This window comes from Suncus etruscus, chromosome 5 (assembly GCF_024139225.1).
Source record: "Suncus etruscus isolate mSunEtr1 chromosome 5, mSunEtr1.pri.cur, whole genome shotgun sequence".
NCBI lineage: Eukaryota > Metazoa > Chordata > Mammalia > Eulipotyphla > Soricidae > Suncus > Suncus etruscus.
In genome coordinates, this window is record NC_064852.1 from 149,119,969 (window position 1) to 149,144,932 (window position 24,964).

At 44.2% G+C, this 24,964-nt stretch overlaps 1 protein-coding gene across 1 annotated transcript; it reads right to left on the reverse strand.

Moving 5' to 3' along the window:
- Positions 1-4,274: 4,274 nt before the first annotated feature.
- Positions 4,275-19,096, reverse strand: CTHRC1 (collagen triple helix repeat containing 1). Its single transcript, XM_049772946.1, has 4 exons — positions 18,935-19,096; positions 13,944-14,165; positions 10,393-10,609; positions 4,275-4,438 (listed from the first exon to the last, which is right to left on the reverse strand). The coding sequence occupies exons 1-4, from the start codon at positions 19,094-19,096 to the stop codon at positions 4,296-4,298; spliced, it is 744 nt and encodes a 247-aa protein (XP_049628903.1). The 3' UTR covers positions 4,275-4,295.
- Between the last annotated feature and the right edge of the window lie 5,868 nt (positions 19,097-24,964).

A 24,964-nucleotide genomic window follows, 5' to 3' on the forward strand; every position in this document is an offset into this window, starting at 1 on the left:
TGTAGATTGCGTCCCAAAGTAGCTCCCACATTCCATAACTATTTACTATGTGGCCTGAGGGAAGGGGGGTGGAGGACAGATTAGCCTCTCAGCTCAGGGCCACCCTCCAAATGGGGGTAGAGTAGCAGCCGTAGGACACCCACAGCAGCTTAACTGTTCTGCTACTCACCCAGTGAAGGGAATGTATTGCAAACGAGGCTGTTGGTATTGCAATAGGCTTGGGGTGGTTGGAGTGGGGAGGAGGGGCAGGACTGCTGTAGCAGGCTTGCTGGGAAAATGGGCAATCAGGTAAAGAGCTCAGACAATAAACATCAGCTGAGCATACTCTAAGATGAGTAAGAAAGGTGATCCTGCTAGCCCCAACGAAACCCTCAGGAAAGCTGTGAGTGGTAAGGAAGCATGCAGAGATGAGGCAGGAGCTGGTGATCCTTGGGGACTTGTTAAGAGCAGAGGCATCATTTACACTTGGAGGCAGGAACTAGGCAGGGTTTTTGAGTGGAAACTTAGCTTGGTCTTGAGCTTGTAAACGGAAGCTGGAGGAAAATAGCAAAAAAGGACACATTCCTAAAGCAGTGAGTTGTCAATGTGTTAAAGGAGAGCAAGAAGACAGGCCTAAATATTAGCACTCTTGGAGCCTTACTAAACTTGGTTGTGCTTGATGGGTAAAAGTAATTAGTAGAATAGAGAAACATGGCCATATGTCCTAGGGGTGATGGAAGAAGGCTGGACTGAGAATCTAGAAAGTCTTAAGGAAAAGCTCATAAAACATTGACTAGGAGCTCACTCTGAGATGGAGATACAGTCCACAACAGCAATAAACAGCAGACCAGGCTGAATAGAACACAGCGAGTGTGATCAGAGGCCCTGGGAGATGGGTGCTAGGTAGGGAAAGGGCACTTGCATCTCAGACTTTACTCTTGTAGGCTGACAGTTTTAGAAAGTGATGCTGTCTCTCCCACACCATGCTAAAAACAACAACAACAAAAAAAAAAACCTTAGCTAAAACTTTAATTCATGAGTCACCAAAGTTTGAAGACCTTTTTGAATGCAGGCACTTGACAGGATTTAACATCTTCCAGATAAAACTATTGCACTTTCATAGCAGGTTTTTTTTTTTTTTCATGGTTACAGACTACTTAGAGAAACCAAACATTGAAGTGTTTTACTTAACCTTTCTAGCTGTTGACTAAAATGTGTTAAATAACATGTAGATGACACGAAATTCTATGTTACCTAAATGTTTAAATGTCTTCCTAGAATAGAAACTAAAATTTGGAAGTAATGAATCCATGTGATGAGTCCCTGTCACTGGCTGCCTGGCATGTCTGAGTATTTTTGTTTGGAGGCCACATCCAGCATGATCCTCAGGGATTATTCCTGATTCTGCGCTCAGGGATTACTCCTGGCAGTGCTCAGGGGACCATTAGGGTGCAGAGGATCTAGGGTGCCAGACAAGCGTCATCCTGCTGGACTATCACTCCAGCCCCTTTCCTAGGTGAGGCCTGAGTTTCTTGGCAGCGCCCACCTGCCCACTGCATACTAACCGTTGCAATTTAATGGGGCAGAAGAATGAATTCAGAATGAATGTTTGGCACCATCATCAAAGCTCCCCAGAGTAACGAAGATATTTTTTTCCTGCATATACTGAGTTTCTGCCTTTTCACAAAAGATTTGTGTCACCCAGGCCCAACATAGGATCATCAGTTTGGGAGTTCATATAAAATGGAGCCAACAGCAGTAGGATTCCAAAATGGAAAGGAATCTTGGTCATGAGTGGCATTATTTAAATGTGTGGATGAGGACCTGCCCCCCCCCCCCAGTAGGCCAGCTGGAAGCAATCCTCCTTGGATACTCAGAGCTCAGCATTATCAGGATGGGAGGGGGAGTCTGCATGTCAGGCTGAAGAGATCTCAATCTGAGCACATGTTTGCTAGTGTAGACTCAGGCTCAGACACACCCATGTCACTACATGGTGTACCCCTGTTCCCAGCACTGCCACTGTGGCCCCAAAACCAGATGGATACATCTACATGTAGGTTATTAGGTACAATAGTGTAGGGAAAGACATCCACACCTACCCTTTCCTTGTATTCTGAATCCAAGAACCCTTGTGACATTCTTCATGATTGTTCATGATCCTTAGGATAGAAGAGTCCAATGGGTAGGGTGCTTGCTTTTCCTGTGGCCAGTCTGGATTCAATCCTACGCAGCCTATATGGCCCTTTGAACATCACCAGGAGTGATTATTATTAATATTTTTGGGTTTTAGGGCCATACCCAGTGATGCTCAGAATTCACTCTGGTGCACAAGGGACCATATCGAACGCTGGGAATCAAACCCAGGTTGGCCTGGTGCACTGTACTGTTGGCCTTTCCCACTGTATTATTGCTCCAACCCAGCAGTTATTTTGGAGGGGGAACCATGCCTGGTGATGCCCAGTGGATTAGTCCTGGCTCTGCACTCAGGTATCACCCCTGACGGTGCTCAGGAGACCATACAGGGTGCCAGGGATCAAACCCAAGTCAGCCATGTATAAGGCAAGTGCCCTACCTGATATGACTCCAGGAATAATTCTTAAGTACAGAGACTGGAGTAATCTCAGTATCTCCAGGTGTGCCTCCCTTCAAAAAAGTTTTATGATCCAAAACCTGTGCTGTACATTTTGTACATGCATATGCTAGAATCGTTATTAATGAATATGAAAATACACCTATATTCATTGCAGCACTATTTACCATAGCAAGACTCTGGAAACAACCAAGATGCCCTTCAACAGACAAATGGCTAAAACTGTGGTACATATACACAATGGAATATTATGCACCTGTCAGGAGAGATGAAGTAATGAAATTTTCCTATACATGGATGTACATGGAATCTATTATGCTGAGTGAAATTAGTCAGAGAGAGAGAGAAAAACGCAGAATGGTCTCACTCATCTATGAGTTTTAAGAAAAATGAAAGACATTCTTGCAATAATAATTTTCAGACACAAAAGAGAAAAGAGCTGGAAGTTCCAGCTCACCTCAGGAAGCTCACCACAAAGAGTGATGAGTTTAGTTAGAGAAATAACTACATTTTGAACTGTCACTAATAATGAGAATGTATGAGGGAAATGGAAAGCCTGTCTAGAGTACAGGCGGAGGTCGGGTGGGGAGGAGGGAGATTTGGGACATTGGTGATGGGAACGTTGCACTGGTGATGGGTGGTGTTCTTTACATGACAGAAACCCAAACACAATCATGTATGTAATCAAGGTGTTTAAATAAAATATAAAAATAAAGATAAAAAATAGAATTTTACTTTCTCTCTTTTTTTTTGGTTTGTTTTTTGTTTCTTGTTTTTTTGGTTTGGAGGCCACACCCAGCAGCACTCTGGGGTTACTCCAGGCTCTGCACTCAGAAAGCACTCCTGGCAGGTCCGGGGGACATATGGGATGCCAGGAGTCGAACCTGAGTTGGCTGCATGCAAGGCAAATGTCCTACCTGCTGGACTATCACTCTGGGCCCCTTGACTCCCTCTCAAGGATAAAGTGCTACAAACTTGAGCGATGAGGTTAAAGTTTTATTTCACAGGTACAAAAACAATTTGATCATTCACAAATTATACAAAAACAGATGGCTTTGAAACGTGCTAAACTAAGAGACTAGGAAGAATTGAAAACAACAAGGAAGTTCTAAATGATGGATTCTGAAAACAGAAATGTTGAAGAAAACAGTGGCCTTCAACAACATCCTACAACTATTTTTGATGAAAGCAGAAAGAATATTGGGTCAGTGAGATTGTGCAAGGCACTTGCCTTGTGTCTCACAGTTTCAAATTTCCAGCACTACATATGGTCCCAGAGCACTGCCAGAGCACCAAGCCAGAAAGAGCCCAGGAGCACTGGTAGGTGTTGCCCAAACTTGCCACTTCCCCCAAAACAATAAACAAAATAGAACAAAAAAAATAATACTGAATTTTAAAACAGTGTGGATTCACACTTTGTAAACAGGTTTGGCTTTGTTTTTCATCCAGGTGAATACATAAAAAATATATAAAATAGCACTAAATGGGGCCAGAGCAATAGCACAGCAAGTAGGGCACTTGCTTTGCACGAAACTGACCTAGGTTCAGTCCTCGGACTCTCAAATGGTTCCCTGATCCTGCCAGCATGGATATCTGAGTGAGAAGCCAGGAAGAACCGTTGACCACCAAAATGGGTGCCCCCCACAACAAAACCAAACAAAATAGCACTAAATGAACCTCTCATCAGGATAATAAAAAAAAGAGGTAGGGGTGAAAATGAAAGGATTTATTTTGGTAGCTCTTCAATGATGATGCGAGACACGGAGTTCCAGCCGGTTGAAGCATCTCCTTTTGGGTAATCTGAACAGGTGCCCACCCAGATGGCAACATCCACTAAGCCAGCTCCGATGCCTTCACACAGTCCTTCCACTGCAAAACGGGGACAAAAGTTACAACTGTTTTGAGAACGAAAAGCAAGACATTTAGCCAAGTTGCCTAATCTAGTAAACTAGATAGTAAATCAATTTAGTGGACAGACACTGAAATAAAAATAATTCATGGGACTGGAGAGATAACATGGAGATAAGGCGTTTGCCTTGCATTTGGAAGGACAGAGGTTCGATTCCCAGCATCCCATATGGTTCCCCCGAGCCTGCCAGGCATAACACCTGAGCACGGCCAGGTGTGACCCAAGAACCAAAATAATAATAATAATAATAATAATAATAATTCATGACAAGGTTTTTTTGCTTAAATATTTTCAAAAGGTATACTGTGGCTTTAATCATAAAACCAGAGTCCATTTAGAATGGCCTAGAATTTGAAGTGCAGTTTCATTGATCATGCATGAAAGAGGTCTTTACTTTTAAAACCCAAGATTTTGGCCGGAGAGATAGCATGGAGGGAAGGTGTTTGCCTTGCATGCAGAAGGACAGTGGTTCGAATCCCGGCATTCCAAATGGTGCCCCGAGCCTGCCAGGAGCGATTTCTGAGCATAGAGCCAGGAGTCACCCCTGAGCGCTGCCAGGTGTGACCCAAAAACCAAAAAAAACAACCAAACAAATAACAATAAACAAAATAAAAACCAAGATTTTTGATTTGCTATACAATTTAGGGGCCAGAGTGATAGCACAGTAGGTAGGGTATTTGCCTTGCATTCAGCCAACTTGGGTTCAATCCCTGGCATCCCATATGGTCCCCAAGTAACCCCTTGAGCGCTAGGAGTTACTGCCAGGAGTAACTAACCCCTGAGTGCTGCCAGGCATGACCAAAAAAAAAAAAAAAAAAAAAGATAAGATAAAAGATTTTAAATATATATATTGGGGTAGAGGGTTTGAGGCTCACACCTAGTGGTGCCAAGGGAACCATGTAATTCTGGGACTTGAACCCCTTTCTCATGCATGCTAAGCATGCACTCAGTCCATTCAGTCCTCTCTAGCCTCTCTATACAAGTCTTTTTTAAAAACATTATCTGCAGTGCTAAAGAGACAAGACTGTGAATAAGATGTTTGTTTGAAACACGTTCAATCTGTGTTTAATCCCCAGCACCACAAATGGTCCCTCAAGCTCCACCAGGTGTGATCCCTGAGCACTGCTGGGTGTGGCCCAAAAACTCAAAAAATAAAAAGATCACTTACATATGATGGTCTTCAAGTAGATCCAGAAATTTTATAGCATTAAAATATATCCTAGGGCCGGGTAGGTGGCGCTGGAGGTAAGGTGTCTGCCTTGCAAGCGCTAGCCAAGGAAGGACCGCGGTTCGATCCCCTGGCGTCCCATATGGTCCCCCCAAGCCAGGGGCGATTTCTGAGCACATAGCCAGGAGTAACCCCTGAGCGTCAAACGGGTGTGGCCCAAAAACCAATATATATATATATATATATATATATATTTATATATATATAGGATATATATATATCCTAGGGACCAGCAAGATAATACAGTGGGTAGGGTGCATGCTGTACCCTGGGTTTAATCCCTAGCATCTCATATGATCCCCCAAGCCTACCCAGTGTGATTCCTGAATAAAGAGCCAGAAATAACACACCACTGGGTGTGTCCCAAAAAACAAGAGAAAGAAAAAAATAATTCCAGCATAATCACTATACCAGGCCTTCAAGCATGGAATCTCCATCTTCTTCAATGTGGAAAAATAAATAAGCATAAATATACATATTGTTTTTCTCTGCTCTGCTCTGTGTTAAGTGCCTTTTCTCAGAACTTCTGGAATTCACATACTAATAGTTGACTTAACACTCCATGTTACCAAGGTTCTCTAGATTAAAAAGATGTCCCCTGTGGTCATTTTGATACACAAAAATAATAGGCCCTTTTGGATGTCTGTACCTGTAAGGTGGAAAAGGCAGCTCAGCTAGGTTCTTGGGAACAGTGAGTGCAAACATGGGAGTGATACAAATCTGTGACTGCCAGTTTCCTCCCAGATCAGCATCCTCCAACTGTTGGAGATGAATGACAGGCCACCTGCTTCCTTCCATGAGTGAGTTAGCATCAGTGAACCTAAGGCAAGGCCTGTAGAATCCTGGGAACTGGCTGTTGGTTTGGTCCCTTTCAACACTAGTGTTCACCAGATCATTCAATCATGTATTCTAGGGGACACTAGATGCAGCCTCCCTAGAGATCCAGACATTTATAGCCTAGAGACATGTTCATTTCGCTCTACAGGATAGCAGATAAGCATGTACTCATGCCAGCTCTACAGAAAGAGTTCAATGATCATGTCATGTTCCTAAGTGTTACTTAGCTCAAGTAATATCTTTGCTGTGATCATGTACTATTGGAATATAGATTGCTAAATGCCTAAAATATAAATTGGGGGACCAGGAGATAAGGTCTTTGCTTGTATGCAGCCAACCCTAAATTGATTCCCATATAAAGTTCCCCCAAACACTTCTAGGGGTGACCCATGAGCATGGAACCAGAGTAATCCCTGAGCACTGGAGGGGTGGTCCCTACCCCAAACTCCTCCCAAATAAAGTCCAACCAAGGTGGCAAGATGAGTATATATGCAAATGGACACAGGCAAAGTCTTGAGGCATTTTCCTGTACTGATAAAAGGGAATTCCTTTTGGGGGGGAGTGTTGTGACACATAGCAGTACTCGGGTATTACTCTTGGTTCTACACGCAAGGAGCACTTCTGGCTGTGCTCAGGGGCCAATATGTGATGCTGAAAATTAAACTAGGGTCAGTACAACCAAGCAAGTGCCTTAACCCCTATACTATCTATCAGACTCTAAGATCCTCTTTTTCTTCCCCTTAAGAATATGTATTAATGTGCTAAGGAAGGTGATTTCATTATAGGGTCAATTCTAAATATGTCTTAATCAAAAACATTAATAGCAAACTACTTCTGACATTCAACATCCAATAATAGCACATCAGCCCAATGACTTTCCACAGCATGTTTGGGAAGTGCTTCTCTGAATAATTTATGAAATTTATGCATTATTTATAGGTCACTGTTCCAGGGCACAAGAGCTTTTATGTTATAACAAGACAGTAATGCTCATTTTAACATCTTGAAGGAAGCATAAGAGAAAATTGTTTACATTAACCACTCTAAACACATATTACTTCTTACCCAATTCTTACTGTTAGTATCTATATTTTTCTTACTTTAGAGACTGTTTCTCAGATGGAAGGCACAAGTCTTCTTTTCCTACACATGAACCTAAGAACTTAGTGAAGAAGTATTTTGAATTTGACAAAAGAAAGAGAACTAAGCAAAATAGCAGGTCTTGTGTTTCCATTATCGTCAACAACAATTCTACTTGCTGGGTAATGGCATTCACTTCCCTGGAGTTTAAGCTTTTTTTTTTTTTTTTGCTTTAGTTTTTCTTTTTCTTTCTTTCTCTTTCTTTCTTTCTTTCTTTCTTTCTTTCTTTCTTTCTTTCTTTCTTTCTTTCTTTCTTTCTTTCTTTCTTTCTTTCTTTCTTTCTTTCTTCCTTCCTTCCTTCCTTCCTTCCTTCCTTCCTTCCTTCCTTCCTTCCTTTCTTCCTTCCTTTCTTCCTTCCTTTCTTCCTTCTTTCCTTCTTTCTTTCTTTCTTTCCTTCTTTCTTTCTTTCCTTCCTTCCTTCCTTCCTTCCTTCCTTCCTTCCTTCCTTCCTTCCTTCCTTCCTTCCTTCCTTCCTTCCTTCCTTCTTTCTTTCTTTCTTTCTTTCTTTCTTTCTTTCTTTCTTTCTTTCTTTCTTTCTTTCTTTCTTTCTTTCTTTCTTTCTTTCTTCTTTCCTTTTTGTCTCAAGTCTTCTGGGGGGATAATGAAAGATATGGAAGAGTCCTTGGATTGCTTGGGAATAAATATGCTTTATTTTTCTTTTGACTTATTGTATCACTTGAATCCTAAAACCTTGTTACAATAGAATGTTTTTGGTTTACAATGATCAAGGGGTGGCAGAAACTCTTGCCCCAGCTATTCATAAGTACAATTTTAGGAAAAAACTGAAGAAATCAAAGCAGGACCTAAGCTATAGTTGCGTGTTTTCCTTGCACGCAGCCAAGTTGGGTTACATCCCCAGAACCCTTTATAGTCCCTGAGCCCCTCCTAGAGTGTTCTCTACACAGAGCCAGGAATAAGCCTTGAGAACCACTGAAGAACTACTTCCCAGAGAAGAGATCAGGGAAATGATATGATTCTTGCAGTCTATGGTCCCACAGCTCACTATCCCAAAACAATTCAGAAAGTTAATATTGGGGACATCCATGGGGTAGGACACTCTCAAGTTGGCCTTTTACCCATTCTACTTTGGGGTATGTTTTTTAGATACTTCTTTAAAGGAAACTTTAAACAGAACAAAATAAAGGCCAGAGAGATAGTACAAAGGTGAGGGTTCTTCTTTTGGTATGAAGTTGTGGCTCGGTAGACCTCGTTCAAATCCAGGCCACATGCATGGACCCTGGAGCATGGTGTCAGGGGTGACCCCTGAGCACTGCTGAGCATATGGCCAGCATAAAATAGAGCAATAAAAAGCAAATTGGAGCAACATTTTTCACCCATGATTATGACCACTAGTTTGAATGCTTCTTTCCCCTACTGTAGGTTTAGAAAGTACAGAGCAAAATATAAATTCTTTTATAAATTCCTATGCCATCTCTACCCTTCTCAAGGACTGGGCCCAGAAATCTGCTTTCTGAGCATTCTGAATTGTTTTTCCCCCCCCCCCCGGGGGGTGTTGTAAAACAGTGGAGTCATAGGCAGAAATTCATTTTTATTTTGGGGCCACACCTGGCAATGATCTTCAGGGGCTACTCTTGGTTCTATTAGACTCAGGATTTGCTCCTGGTGGTGATCTAAGAACTGATTGAGGTGCAGAAGGTCATGCCCAGGGTCAGCTGCATGCATGGCAAACATCCTGGGATGGCAAGCATCCTACCCACTGTACTATTGCTCCAGGACCATCCTTCGGCGATTTTGAAGAAGTTGGTCACCCTCCCCTGCACACACACACACACACACACACACACACACACACACACACACACACACACACACACACACTCCCCATTCCATTCTTCTGGATCAGCTTCTCTGGAATAGAATGAAGGACCAACAATGTGGATTCTTCAGAGTTCCAGAATCTTAGTGTGAGCAAGAAAGAAAACTCATGACTCAGGGGTAAAGCAATACAGAGCAGGGAGAGCATTTGCCTTGCATGTGACTGACTCAGGATTGATCTCCAACATCCCAAGTGGTCCCTCCTAACCTGCCAGGAGTAATTTCTGAGCACATTGCCAAGAGTTCCCCCAAGTACTGCTGAATGTAGTCCCAAAACTAAAGGAAAAAGAAATCTCACTATCATATTGTTAGCTGCCACAACATTTCCTTTAAATCTGATTTTGAACCTTCGGGTTATTCTTTTATTTATTAGTTTTTGGGACACACTCAGCTGCGCTCTGTGCACTCTCCTGGCTCTGTGCTCAGAAATCGCTCCTGGCAGGCTTGGGGGACCACATGGGATGCCAGGGATTGAATCTCGGTCCGTCCTGGGTCGTCCGCATGCAAGGCAAACACCCTACCACTGTGTTATCGCTCAGGCCCCCCTGGGGTCATTCTGACCCATTTCATCAGGGATGGAATCCAAACATTCATTTATAAAGATGCCCAGGAAATTCTGAAATTCAACTAAAACTGAGAATTATTTGCAGAAAACCCTACTACCTGGATTTTTTTTTTTATTATTTGGGGGCCACACCTGGCGAGGCTCCAGGATTGACCCTGATTTTGTGCTCAAAGATCATTCCCTGAGGTGCTTAGGCATACTAAATGCAGTGCTGGGAATGGAGCTGTGGCTGGTGACAGGTAAGGCAAGCACTTTTATCTCCTGTTCCATCTCTCCAAACTGCACCCAACCTTCCCATGACTACTCACCAGAAGAAGTGCGATGTATATTAATCGTTGAGTTCAGCTCAGGACTTCCTTGGTCCAGGTAAATGATGGCTTCGATGGGCAGGGGTCCTGCACATTCAGCTCCATTGAACGTGAAGTACCAGCGCTGGCAGCAGGCACTTCTGCATTTTAAGCGGAGGGCGCCGCTGAAGAGAACCCGCAGGGCACTGTTGGACCGCATCTTGGTGAACGTGCATTCCTAGCATACACAGACATTGTTCGTCAGCATTCTCCATGCTAATGAAAAAGACACCTTCAGGGCCCGGAGAGATAGCACAGCGGCGTTTGCCTTGCAAGCAGCCGATCCAGGACCAAAGGTGGTTGGTTCGAATCCCGGTGTCCCATATGGTCCCCTGTGCCTGCCAGGAGCGATTTCTGAGCAGACAGCCAGGAGTAACCCCTGAGCACCGCCGGGTGTGGCCCAAAAACCAAAAAAAAAAAAAAAAAAAAAAAAAAAGAAAAAAAAAAGAAAGAAAGAAAAAAAAAAAGAAAAGAAAAGAAAAAGACACCTTCAAATCAAAGAGTCACTGTTCTTTGCTCCAATCACGGTTTGTTTGTTTATTTTTCAGTGACGTCAATTTGCTTTTAGAGAAACTTATTTGTAGAAATATGACGATGAAAGGGGGGTAGGGGTACCGAAGAAGGAACTTGGGGGCCAGTGCAATAGTGCATAGATTAGCCACTTGCCTTGCATGCAGACAACAGGTTCCATCTCCAGGGTACTTCATATGGTCCCCCGAGCCTGCCAAGATGGATTCCTGAGCACAGTAACTCCTGAGCATTACCAAATATGCCTCCCAAAAGAAACATAGGCTTCTTCAGGGAGGAAAGTACATCTCAGGTTGAATAAAAGGAATTACACATTTCAGGCTGAGATGCGGTGGAGCATGTACCCCCAAACCATATTGTTGCTGTTGTTATAATTAGGTTTTGGGGATACACCTGGTGACATTCATAGCTTGCTCCTGGCACTGCACTCAGGAATCCCTCCTAGAGTAGCGTGGAGAACCATATAAGGTTCCAGGTATCAAAGGGTAAATGTAGGGCAAATGTTTTGCTAACTCACTGGATTCTCTCCAGCCCCCACTAAACCATATTTTAAAAGCAGACCTTTTTACTGAGGGAAAGAGATTCTTTACAAGATAAACAGATGATTCTGAAACAAATCCAACTGTAGCTTTCTTAAGATCATATCTAAGAAATTGTTGAGATCCCATTTTTCAGTCTTACCTCAATGGTGGTTAATCACCCTACATATTTGCTTTTTGTTCATTCTAGAATCTTTTCTGGGTATTTTCTATTGACGTTGAAAAAACTAAAAACAGAATCTCTGCCCTCTGTCAAGACCACGCTAGCCTAGTACAATCTGTGTACATTTGTTCTTGACTTGTTTCTTTCTGAGCCACAGCAAACAGAATGGAGGGAAGCACAGAATAAGTTCTTGTTATTTAGGAAACACACTTATAAGGGGCTGAGTGATAGCACAGTGGTAGGGTGTTTGCCTTGCACACAGCTAACCCAGGACAGACTCCGGTTTGATTCCTAGTATCCCATATGGACCCCTGAGCCTGCCAGGAGTGATTTCTGAGTACAGAGCCAGGAGTAACTCCTGAGCACAACTGGATGTGGCCCAAAACAAACAAAAAGAAATAAAGAAAAAAAAACCCCACACTTCTAAATTCTCAAACTTTCTTCCATTTGACCAGTCTGTGAAATTATTGCTTTATGGTTTTATACTCTTTTACTTACAGAAGGCTGTCAACGCCATTATGATTCCTTCTAAAAAAAAAAACCTGAAGCCATATTAGGAATTCAGAGTTCAAGTGCCACTTTTATTATTTAATTTTTATGCATTTTGGGGGGCCAAAATTGGCACTGCTCAGGAATTATTCTTGGCTCTGCACTCAGGAATCACACCTGATGGCACTCAGAGGACCATCTGGGATGCTGAGGATTGAACTTGGGTCAGATCTTGGGTCAGCTGCTTGCAAGGCAAGACCTTACCCACTGTATTATAGCTCTAGCCCATTTGTGTATTTTTTAAAGTGATGTGGTTTATAATACTGTTACTGGTAGTGAAAGGGCCACTTTTAGAAAAAACTCAGTCAGTTTGAACCAATTCATTTACCAATGTCAGATGTTTATTTCATTTATTTATTGGGGAAGGAAGTTGGGGCCACACCAAATACTGTTCAGAGACAGTATCCCTGGCTCTGTGCTCAGGGACTACTACTCCTAGTGGTGGTTGGAGGACAGATTGTAGTGTTGAAGATTTAGGGTTAGCCGCATACAAGGTTAAGGCCTTACCCTCTGTACTATCTCTCTGGGCCCTCTTTCAATTAATTGTAGGTTATTTTGTTTATTTGATGTTAGATGCATAAAGAATCAGGCAACATTTTCACAAAATGCTTACGAAGAAATTACATATGAAAATCAAATCTATAGTAGCTTGTGTATGTTCCTTTACACAGAAAGCAGATCTGTTGGGCACTGAAAAATAAATATATGAAGTATAGATGAAAGAGTGGAAGAAAGAAACAGCCTACATTTTTAACTCGCTGAGTTTTCAGAAACTCAAATCACTGCTACTGGCCTAGAGTAGTTATATCAGGAAGAGGCATATTGGGATCCTGAAACCATGCAAGAACTTGATCAACATGAGAAAGGGCTTAAAATAGAACCATATTCAGCTCCAGTCATTCTATGGGACTTGTCAATTACTTGGAAAACAAGCACTAATCAAAGTGACTGAATCATTTAATGCATCAAAATGCATGGTCAGATGGGCTATTTTGAATCATCTTTCCCCATCAGTGTTGCAGGATACTTTACAACGGACAGTACAGGTGATTTCCCTTCAAACCCACTCCCCTTAAACTCAGTAATGCTACATGAGAAAGAAGTAGTAGCCCTTCCCCACCACCCCCATAAGGATAAATGTCCAACTACAGTCTGATGCATGCAAGGCAAGAATAATCTCTCCAACTCCCTTCTTCTTTTTCTTTTCCTTTTCCTTTTTTTTTCCCGTTAGTTGTTGCAAGAATCATGCTTGGCAATGTTTGGGGCCTCCAGGTCTATTCTGAAGGCATGGGGTGCCCACAATCAAACCACGCAGACACGTACCTACCACTGAGTCATTTACCTGACCCCTTTTTATTCATAAAAAGTTTTAGGTGAACAATGTCTAAAAGGAAAAAATGGGGTGAGGGGGAGAGAGAAGAAAAATGTTGCCACAGAGCACAGAGATAGGCTGAGAGAGGGTAGGGCAGAAGGGAAGTTGGGTACATTCGTGGTGGGAACTGTGTCCTTGTGAAGGGAGGAGTGTTGGACATTGACTGAAACTCTATCATGCACAACTTTGTAACTGTATCTCATGGGGAAATCAATAAAAATTTTATGAATTTAAAACAATTTTAGGTGATAAATAAATAAATAAATAAGCAAAGTTAAATTTACTACCATGTCGATTTAACACTCAGCTCTAAAAACCCTAAGATTTCTGCTAACCTCCAAAATTATTCAGAATAACTTACTGCGATTTTCCCGAGATCAATGCCATAATTCAGAGAGCTCCAGGAACACTGCTTATAGTTGGGGGTCCAGGACTCCTCAAAGGTCTCCCTCAGGCATTCTCCCTTTTCTCCTTTGAATCCATCCCGACCTGGAATTCCAGGGGTACCAGGAATCCCATTGGCTCCCGGGCTCCCATCTCGCCCAGGCACGCCTGCAGGTCCTTGCAAGCACATCCCGTTGTACTGTAGCAGAGAGAAAAAAGTAAAGACATGAACTTCTTTTTTTGTTTTTGTTTTTTTTTTGTTGTTGTTGTTTGTTTTTGGGCCACACCCATTTGATGCTCAGGGGTTACTCCTGGCTAACCGCTCAGAAATTGCCCCTGGCTTGGGGGGACCATATGGGACGCCGGGGGATTGAACTGCGGTCCTTCCTTGGCTAGCGCTTGCAAGGCAGACACCTTACCTCTAGCGCCACCTTCCCGGCCCCAGACACGAACTTCTTAGCAAAAATGGCCACACTGTGATCAGAAATTCATTGCTTGTTTGGCTGCTTTGGGAGTCACACCTGGCAATGCTCAGATCTCAGAAGTCAGGGATCAGTCCTGGCAGGGCTCAGAGAATGGGGGATGCTGCCAGGGGTCGCTTATGCACAAGGCAAGCACCTTAACTGCTGTATTGTGTCTCCAGCCCAGAGCCACTTTGTTTGTAGATCTCTGGAGACCAGAATCCTAGAGAAGTCAGGCTGGAGGGGTTGATTTTCTCTTTACAGTGCTTCACTCAGGCAATGCAAGTGCTCCACTGCTGAGTTACATACAGTCTAGGGGATTGATTTTTAAATTATTTCTAAAATACTGAGATTTCTTTTTGAGTCTTTTCTTGCACAGGCTTTGCTCTTTGTATTTTATTTTCTCATTGTTATTGAGGTATCACAGTATATCGATGGTTTACACGTCCAGTTTTGCTGCACCACAACATGCCATCAAATTGCCAGTCCTGCCCCCTACTGTCACATAGCTGTACCTGTTTCCCATCTCTCCTGCGGTCAGACCCTAAAGCCTTGTTTGCAGGTCAGTGTCTCATCTTTTGCTTTGGTTCTTTTTATCCCACAAACTTTAAATTCACACACACACACACACACACACACACACACACACACACACAGAACTTTTATTTGTCACATTTTTTTTTTGGCCACACCCTGTGACGCTCAGGGGTTACTCCTGGCTATGCGCTCAGAAGTTGCTCCTGGCTTCTTGGGGGACCATATGGGATGCCGGGGGATCGAACCGCGGTCCGTCCTAGGCTAGCGCAGGCAAGGCAGGCACCTTACCTCCAGCGCCACCGCCCGGCCCCTATTTGTCACATTTTTCACTTTTTCCAACTGCTCATTGAAAGCCTATGCATTTCAAATTGTTGTATTTCAAAGTGGGTACAGTTTAATATACTGCTTTTTCCTTTGAACCTTGTATTTTATAAAGGAATGTGATTTTTTTTTTTTGGATTTAGGCCACATCTGGCATTGAGAAGTGGTTACTCTATGCAGTGCAGAGGGGACCGACCATATAGAATGCCAAGGATGAATTGAACCCGGGCTGCATACAAGGCAATTGCCCTCTCTACTATTTTATTGATCCAGCCCTAGACTATGAATTTTTGAAAGATATTTAAAAAATTTTAAAAAACTATGATTTACAAAGTTATTGATAGTTGAGTGTTAGGCGCAAAGTTTTTCAACACTAATCCCACCACCAGTGTCAACTCCCATTCCCAATGCTCTGTCATCCCTCATCCCTTACCCCACACCCATCTGCCTCCTTGTCAGGCACATTACTAAGTTTGGGGTTGCAGTTTAGATCTCATGTTATCAGTGTTACTAAGTCTGTGCTTGGATGTAGCTATACCACTCTTCCATATCACCACATCACACTACCCCTGTCCCCCCATTACTTCCCTTTCCCAACTTTTCCTTCCCATCTTGATTTATTTCCTTCTCTATTCTCTTCTCTAGGTTCTAGGTCAAGAATGATCTACCCACCAGCCCCTTTTCTACATAACATTTCCTCATCCAGTTATTGAGTGATCTTTTTTAGAGTTTTATGTAAACACTGCCCTATACAGTTATTTCTCTCTCCTTCTGTCACAAAACAATTATGATGAGAAAAATTTATTCTTGAATATAACCAGTTTCTTCTTCTGACTGATTTCCCCAAGATAATCCCTAGAGAGGCCAGAGCAATAGATAGTATTGCAGGTAGGGTGTTTGCCTTGCCTGCAGTCAACCTGGACTAGTCAAAGAACAACTGGCAATGTCAAAGACACCTGGACTATCATATGGAAGGAGAGTGCTGCTATTGGGGTCAACAGTAGCAGTTGGACATGCCAGAGCACAGCACAGCCTTACAACAAAGTGTTGTATACCCCAAAAGTCAAGAGCAGCAGAGAGCTCTCAAACAGCCTGGAACTCTGGTTTTGTACGCAAGAGGCCCCTGCATTTGATCCCTAGCACTGCTTGGTTCCCAAGCGCTGAGCTAGGAGTAGTCCCTAGCACTGCCAAGCATGGCCCTAAAGCCCCTTCTCCTCTATATCAGTAATTACATATTTGAGAACTTCTATTCACCCTTTTAATCTTATTCACCTTTCAGAAACTATAGAAATGTATCTAATTTGAATCCACATCTGCCTTATTTCACTTTAAAATAAAGCCCCAGAGCAGGAATGATAGGAGAGAGGATAGGGTACTTGCTTACCTTGCATCCCCAGTTCAATCCCCGGCACCCCATCTGGTGCACCCAGAATTCTGCCAAGATTCCTGGGCACTAAAGTCAGGAGTAAACCCCAAGCACCTCTGGGTGTGGTCCCCAAACAAAACAAAATATTAAACCTGCACACACGAGTAAAATGCCAAATCAGGAGGTTTTGTGAGGTTTCTTTCACTCACCAGCTGGGGGCAGCGCTCGCTGGGAGCTGAAAGGAGCGCTTTGAAAGATCCTGTACAAAGAAGCTGCTTATACGGTCTGTTGAAACTTTCTTAAGGACTCTGGAGGGTTTTTCCCCAGGCAAAACCCAAATCCAAACTCCAGGATGCACCTGAGCCTGGCTGCTTGCAAATCAGACTAGAGTTGTGAGGAAACCACATCTACTCGAAATCCTTGGGAGGGAAAAGAGGGAAAGGGACTCATTTTATGGAGAAAGGGTCAGATTCATAAAATGAATGCATGTTTGGTAAAGCCTTTAAAAAAACAATCCAGACTCTTAAAATAGAAACCATGCCTTGTGCCTTCTGCCTTATGAAGCAAAATGACAGTGTCAACTTTTGCTCCGTCCATTCACCCCACAAGGGGGCATGTGAAATAAGGCAGAAAACTTTTTCCCTTCCCAGAATTTAAAAATCAGACATAGAACTAGTTTACAACCGGCATGCTTAAATTTGAAACTCTTTTTTCTAAATACTTTAGGGGCGGGACCACTCTCAGAGCTCTTGGCTCCTTGCTTAGGAATCACTCCTGGCAGGCTCAAGGAACCTGCCCAGGAAGGAGCCTCGGTCTTTCTTCTTTTTTTTCTTTTTCTTTTTTTTGTTTTTGTTTTTGTTTTTGTTTGTTTGTTTGTTTTTGGGCCACACCCGGTGATGCTCAGGGGTTACTCCTGACTAGGCGCTCAAAAATCACCCCTGGCTTGGAGGACCATAAGGGATGCCGGGGGATCAAACTGCAGTCTGTCCTAAGTTAGCCACCTGCAAGGCAAACGCCTTACCATTTGAGCCACTGCTCCAGCCTGAACCTCGCGAGGTCTTAGTACATTCTACCTGCTATGCTATGGTTCTAGCCCTTGAAACAGGTTTCTGTTTGCTTTGGTTTTGTTTTTTATATTTTAGGGTCACACCCAGCTGTGGTCAGGGCTTACATCTGGCCCTGCACTCAGGAATCATTACTAGTGAGCTCAGGGCAATCTTATGAGATATAGTGGATTAAACCAGGGTCAGTTGGATGGTAGGTAAATACCCTTACTTGATGTACTATCATTCCAGCCACTCATAACAACTTTTTTTTTATTGTGTTATTTGAGGGGGGAGGCTACATCTAGTGGAACTTAGGGATTACTTCTGGCTCTGCATTCGGTACTCCTGATGGTGCTCAGAGGACCATATGGGATGCTAGGATCAAATCCAACAGCTTTTAATTATAAAAACCCCTCCTCTCTGAGATGCCTAGTTATACCTAGATTCCAGTTTATCTGCACAGATTGGTTTGGGAGACAAAACATGTCACATTCAGGGACCATGGGAGAGAGTGAGGTGCTTGCTCTGGTCACCCCAGATTTCTGGGGTGGAGGTCTCTTGAAAAGCAGCCTAGGTTTGGTCTCCTGGAAATTGTCCCGAGGTTCCTGGGATGTCTCTACCGGGTGGCCTTAAGCTCTAAAAAGCAAGGCCTGACTCTTCTCTACAACACAATAACACAAGGGCGGAGTGGGGGGCCTTCCTTCCCCTCCAGCTCTTTGAACCCCTCATGGCCCCAGCTGTGGTCCGAGGAAAATTGCAGCCCTCGGAGATGACCCAACATGACTCACAGGCTTTAGTTTCAAGGATCTGGACGGCACTGTGCAGAGGGGGGTTACTTGTCCCCCATGCAGGCAGACGTGGCAGCTGCCCCAATGGCACATGAGACCCTGGGGGCCCCAGCAGGGAGCTCCAGGGCCCAGTTTCTGACCTCCCCTAAGGCCCCCCATCCGGCTCTCCTGCACCCCTCCACCCTGATGGAGATGCCTGAAAATTAGCACCTGGAATATCTGTCTTTTGGGATCAGGCTGCCTCTGCAGCACACGGGGTGGCCTATCATTCCGGGGTCCCATGCATGCCTGTCCAGGAGCCCCAGTCCTTTTCTTTCTCCCTTACAGAGCCAGACAAAGCGAGGGGACACTCAGCTGGTGGGCCAGCACCCCTCCTTCCCTCCCTCCCCAGGACTGATGCCTCCCGGGACTCGGCCCTAGCTTCCCAACCCCGTCCCCCCAGGACTCACCACGTCCACCACCTCCCGCTGCCGTATCGCCGCCTTTGGCTTCGTTTTGGGAATCTCCGAGGCGAAGGCCGGCAGCTGGGGGGGCGGCAGCAGCAGCAGCAGCAGCAGTAGCGCAAAGCCGGGGAGCCCCCAGCCGGGGCCGTCGGGGCGCAGGGGGCGCATGGCTGGGGCTGGGATAGGGGCGCTCGGGGGGCTGCAGCCGGAGCTGGTTGTGCTCAGGGACCCGGCCGAGAGCTGCATCAATGAGCCTTTCACCCGCCCCTCGCCCCCCACGAACCCGGAGTTTCCATCGAGTCATAGGCTGGAGCTGATGGCCAGCACCGCCCCGCCACCCCTGGGCAGACCAGACCCCCTTGCCGGGCGTGGGAGCCCAGACGGAGGAGGGAAGGAAGGAGAGAGGGAGGAGCAGGGGCGTGGGGTGGTGGGGATTGCCTTCAAGGGGTCCCACCCCTAGTCCTGCCAGCAAAGCCCTTTGAGGGCGAAGGGGGTGGCTGGTGACTTTTGGGGGAGAGGAAACAGACGTTTTTCATCAGCATCGGATCCATTTAACAACATGGGACGACCACTATTTCATAGTAAGTGCCAAGGGCTGGATCAGACAGACAGAGATCACTCTTAATCAGCTTTTACTCTGCATGGCTGGAGCCCCCATGGATTCCCCCTTACATTGCATAGTCCCCCCAGGACCTCCAGGTGTGGTCCCCTAAACCCCAAACCCAAACAAACAACCCAGGAAGGGCTCAGTCCCAGGTACCACGCGCTGTCTGTCGTTCACACTATGTGCTCTGGGAGATCCTGGGCAGGCAGATGCCTATTCTGCACGACCCTTTCACAAGTGGGAAACTGAGACTTCAGGCCCAAACCCTTAGACCAGTGGTCGGCAACCTTTTTTTTTTTTCAACTGAGCCAAATCTTGCCAAAACCACGATTGAAATTTATTTTGAGAGCCACATTTTTTGTTTGTTTATTTGTTTGTTTTTTGTTTTTGTTTTTGGCAGCACTCAGGGGTTACTCCTGGCTCTATGCTCAGAAATTGCTCCTGGCAGACTCAGGGGACCATATGGGATACCTGGATTCGAACCACTGACCTTCTGCATGAGAGGCAAACGCCTTACCTCCCTGCTATCTCTCTGGCCCCGAGACCTACATTTTAAAAACCGAAAATACATAGGATGGTACACTGTTTTTAGTTTCGATAAGTTTTTATTGAGAATATTCTGCATGCAAGTATCCACATAGGTCGGGAGGATACAAATAACACAACTAATAAAACTAAAACTTTAGAATGGTATTATTTATTGATAACGTTGAATTTCATAAAATTTGCCTTACAATGTAGAGAAAATTACATCCTGACAATGACTGACAAAGTCACAAACGCTAATGTGAACATTGGCCGTGCATTTCCTTGGATAGTTTGAGTAAGTCAGGTTCGTATGTTGTTGTTTTTAATTTTAGGCACTATTCCAGGTTCTCGTCGATGAGACGATTTCTCAATTTACTCTTGATAAGATTCATGCTTGAAAATGAATGTTCACATAAATATGTAAACCCAAAAAAGGAAAGAACAGCAAACGCTAGCTTTTTTAGTTGGTTATATGAGTCAGGAATACTATGCCAGGTGTTAAAAATCAAATTATCTTCCTTCTCCAGGTCTTTCAAAGCAGATCACTTGTGCTGTCAACTAAGTTCACATTTGTGTTTCTCCAATCTTTCTAAATAAGCACAAAGACATTCAAATTTCGAGCTCACTGTTCCTTGTTTTTTAAATCCAGAAATTGCATTTCAAAGTTGCCAGCGTCGATATTAAAGGGAAAAAATTTAATTATATTACAATGGCATCCAGAGGTTTTTTGTTTTTTTTTTTTAACAAAAGCCAATGCCGCTTTGCTGTTTCTGAAATCCTGAAACCTCTTGAGAAAAGCTTCCCTCATATTTAAAAGTGCTGTTTTAAAATAGGTAATGTCAATATCAGAATTATTTTCTTGGTGATGTTTCAACAGGCTTGGAAGGTGAATCAAAGTTTCTCTGTCAAAATCTTGAGCAAAAACAGATCATTTGTTTTCAAACAAAGTAACTTCTAACATCGAAAAACTTGTGTTTCCTTTCCCCTGTAGTTTATGATTAAGCCGATTTAGATGTGAAGTAACATCCACCATGAAATATAGTTTTTGAATCCCCTGATTGTTAATTCTGGATAGTGAACACCCTTCTTGAGGAGAAATGCTTTGCTTTCTGATAATAAGGAAGCAAAACATTTCAAAACGCTTCCTCTTGTTATTTATTTATCCTCTGTTATTTATCTGTGGAAGACACACTGGTATTTATAGGTGGATGAGGCACTGTTATGGGGGAACTGAGGATGGCACATTGTTATGGGGGGGGGGATCTGTGGATGACGCATATATGGCATCTTATGTGTGTGTAAATAGTATTATAAAATTAGTGGGGCTCATCATGGATATTTTAAGCTGGGTTCACTCAAATAGTTCTCACTGGTACTGTTATATATTGACCTCAGAAGCTGGCGACTAACTTATTTTGCTGGCTCCTAGATTTAAAAAAAAATGCGTGAAGCTCTGGCTCACAGGGCCCCAATACAAATATTGGCCCACAGGGGAGGGGATGGGGAGTCCAGGCTGGACAATGACTCACCAGGCACCACGATGCAGCCACTGACCCACCCAGGGCTCTCTCCTCTGTTGCTCCTCAGTCTGTATTGTAGCATGGATGCTGCCTCAACGCTGTGGTGCCAGACAGAAAGTAACGCCCCCCCCCCATACCACATGACCCGACTGGAGCTGTGTGGAGCGGGCCTCCGGGGCTGCACACAGGGCGCCCACTGACAGAGGTTAGGAGCAGAATCCTGACTCCTGGAGCGGCCAATCAGCACACAGAAGAGACAAATTAAAACTGTAAAGAGCAGCATGTGGGTCGCGAGCTGCAGGTTGCTGACCACAGCCTTAGACTATCTCTCCAACCCCAGCTTTCACTTTTTTGTTTTGGGGCTACACGGCAGTGTCCAGGGGACCGTGTGGTGCTAGGGAGAAAGCATGGGCTCCCTCCAAGCACTGCAGTCCATGATCCAGATTTCACCATAAGAAATCTTCCTTCTTGAGACTGGAGTGATGGCACAAGCAGTAGGGCGTCTGCCTGCATGCACTAACCTAGGACAGACAGCAGTTCAATCCCCGGGCGTCCCACATGGTCCCCCAAGCCAGGAGTGATTTCTGAGTGCATAGCCAGGTGTTGCATTAAATAATTAACGATGGGGCTGGATGGTGGATGATGCCATCCAGCCCACATGGCTCTGCAACCTCCATGCAGCCGGCGAGTTCCAGGCCCAGGTGAAATCACTCACACGCAGGCTTCAGGAAGAATCATCTTTATTTATGCCCTAGCCACCACAGGTGTGTGGCCTATGTCAACCTTTTAAGCATTCAGCTATATTTTGCTAGCCCTGCATCTTATCTCCTGTTAGCCATCTTCCCTTTGGGCTCCATGCGGCCCAAAGATCCAAAAGCCAGGAAGCCAAGCCGGGCCAAGAGAGAAAAGGCAAAAGGGGCAAAAAGGGCCGAATCCCTTTCGTCCCAGGCTTATCTAACTTTTTCCCGACCCCTCCCAGGAATGGGAGGTCTTGCAGGTAGGGTCACACCTATTATCCGGTTAAGACCCCTCCCAGAAATGGGTGGGTCTTAGGGTACACCACAGCCAGGTGTAACCCCTGAGCGTCACCTGGTGTGCCCCCCCAAAAGAAAAAAACAAAAAGAAAAGAAAAGAAATCTCTCTTTGGCCCTGGAGCAATAGCACAGCAAAAGGGCATTTGTCTTGCACAAGGCTGACTCAAGACAACCTGGGTTTGATCCCTGGCACCCCAAATAGTCCCCCAAGCCAGGAGTGATTTCTGAGCACATAGCCAGGAGTAACCCCTGAGAGTCACCGGGTGTGGCCGATTCCCAAAAAGAAAGAAAGAAAGAAGAAGAAAGAAAAAGAAAGGAAGGAAGGAAGGAAGGAAGGAAGGAAGGAAGGAAGGAAGGAAGGAAGGAAGGAAGGAAGGAAGGAAGGAAGGAAGGAAGGAGGAAGGAGGAAGGAAGGAAGGAAGGAAGGAAGGAAGGAAGGAAGGAAGGAGGAAGGAAGGAAGGAAGGAGGGAGGGAGGGAGGGAGGGAGGGAGGGAGGGAGGGAGGAAGGAAGAAAGAAAGAAAGAAAGAAAGAAAGAAAGAAAGAAAGAAAGAAAGAAAGAAAGAAAGAAAGAAAGAAAGAAAGAAAGAAAGAAAGAAAGAAAGAAAGAAAGAAAGAAAGAAAGAAAGAAAGAGGAAAAGGAAATCTTTCTTTGAAATAGACACAGAATAATCTCACTCATCTGTGGGATTTAAGAAAAATAAAGCACATTATTGTAATAATACCCAGAGGCGATAGAGAGGGCTGGAAGGACTGGCCCATGATATGAAGCTCATCACAAAGACAGGTGAGTGTAATTAGAGAAATAACTACACTAACAACTATCATGACAATGGTAGTGAGTGAAATAAAATGCCTGTCTAGAATATAGGCAGAGGGTGAAGGAGGAGTGTGATGAGGGGCGTTGGGTGGTGGGAATGTTGCACTGGTGAAGGGGGCATTCTTTTTTATAACTGAAACCCAACTACAAACATGTTTGTAATCACGGTGCTTAAATAAAGATAGTTTTAAAAATGTGGTGGGATTGGCAGTCAAGTAAAAACTTGTACCCTGGATTTGAGATTCTGTAGGAGGAGGAATCCCAGTTGGTCTCTGCTGGTCTCTTTCCCCTATATCCCTACAAAGGTGTTGCATGTACGCGCGCATGTGTGTATGTGTGTTAGTGCACGAGTGCACACTAACACACACACACACAAGAAATCTCTCTCCGACTGACACACATCACAAAGAACAAGAACAACTAGTTGGTGTTGGCAAGGATGCGGGAAGAAAGGGACTCTCATTCACTGCCAATGGGAATGTAGAATGGTTCAGTCTTTTCAGAAAACTATATAGATATTCCTCAAACAACTAGAAATTGAACTTCCATATAACCCAGCACTACCACTCCTAGGGACATAACCTTGGAGCCCAAAAACACAATGTAGAAAAGCCCTCTGCAATCCTATGTTCATCACAGCACTAGTCACACTAGCTAGAAACTGGAAAGAACCCAAGTGCATGAGAACAGATGAGGATAAAGAAGCAATGGTACATCTACACAATGAAATACTATGCAGCTGTTAGAAAAAAAATGAAGTCTTGAATTTGCTTATACATGGATGAATATGGAAGTATGCTGAGTCATAGAAAGTCATAAGGAGAGGGATAGAAATAGATGGTTGCACTCATTTACGGGATATTAAAAAAAAAGTATGGTATTAATATACAGAGACAATAGAGACAAGGGCCAGGAGGACCAGTCCATGGTAGGAAGCTTGCCACAAAGAGCAGGGGAGTGCAATTAGGGCAAAAAAGGGACCACTGTGAAAATAAAAGTGGGAAATGATCACTCTGGACAGGAACTGGGCGCTGAAAGGAGGGAAAGTGATATGCAGGATACCTTTAGTAACAATATTGCAAACCATAATGTCTAAAAGGAAAAAGGAAGATTGAGGGGGAGATAGAAAAAGGAGAGAGGAGGAGAGACAGAGAGAGTGAGTGAGAGAGAGAGAGAGAGAGAGAGAGAGAGAGAGAGAGAGAGAGAGAGAGAGAGAGAGAGAGAGAGAGAAATACCTGCCCCAGAGGCAAGCATCGGGGGAGGAAGAAAACTAGGGACCCTGGGGACAGGAAATATGTGCTGGTAAAGGGTGTTGTACATTGTATGACTGAAACTTAATCATGAACAAGTTTGTGTCTGAAGAGAAGAAATATTGAACCAACCAAAGACCTGAACTGTATTATGAAACAAGCTTGTCACCACAGGAAGGAAGGAAAGAAAGAAAACAAAGAAAGAAAAGAAAGAAAGGAAGGAAGGAAGGAAGGAAGGAAGGAAGGAAGGAAGGAAGGAAGGAAGGAAGGAAGAAAGAAAG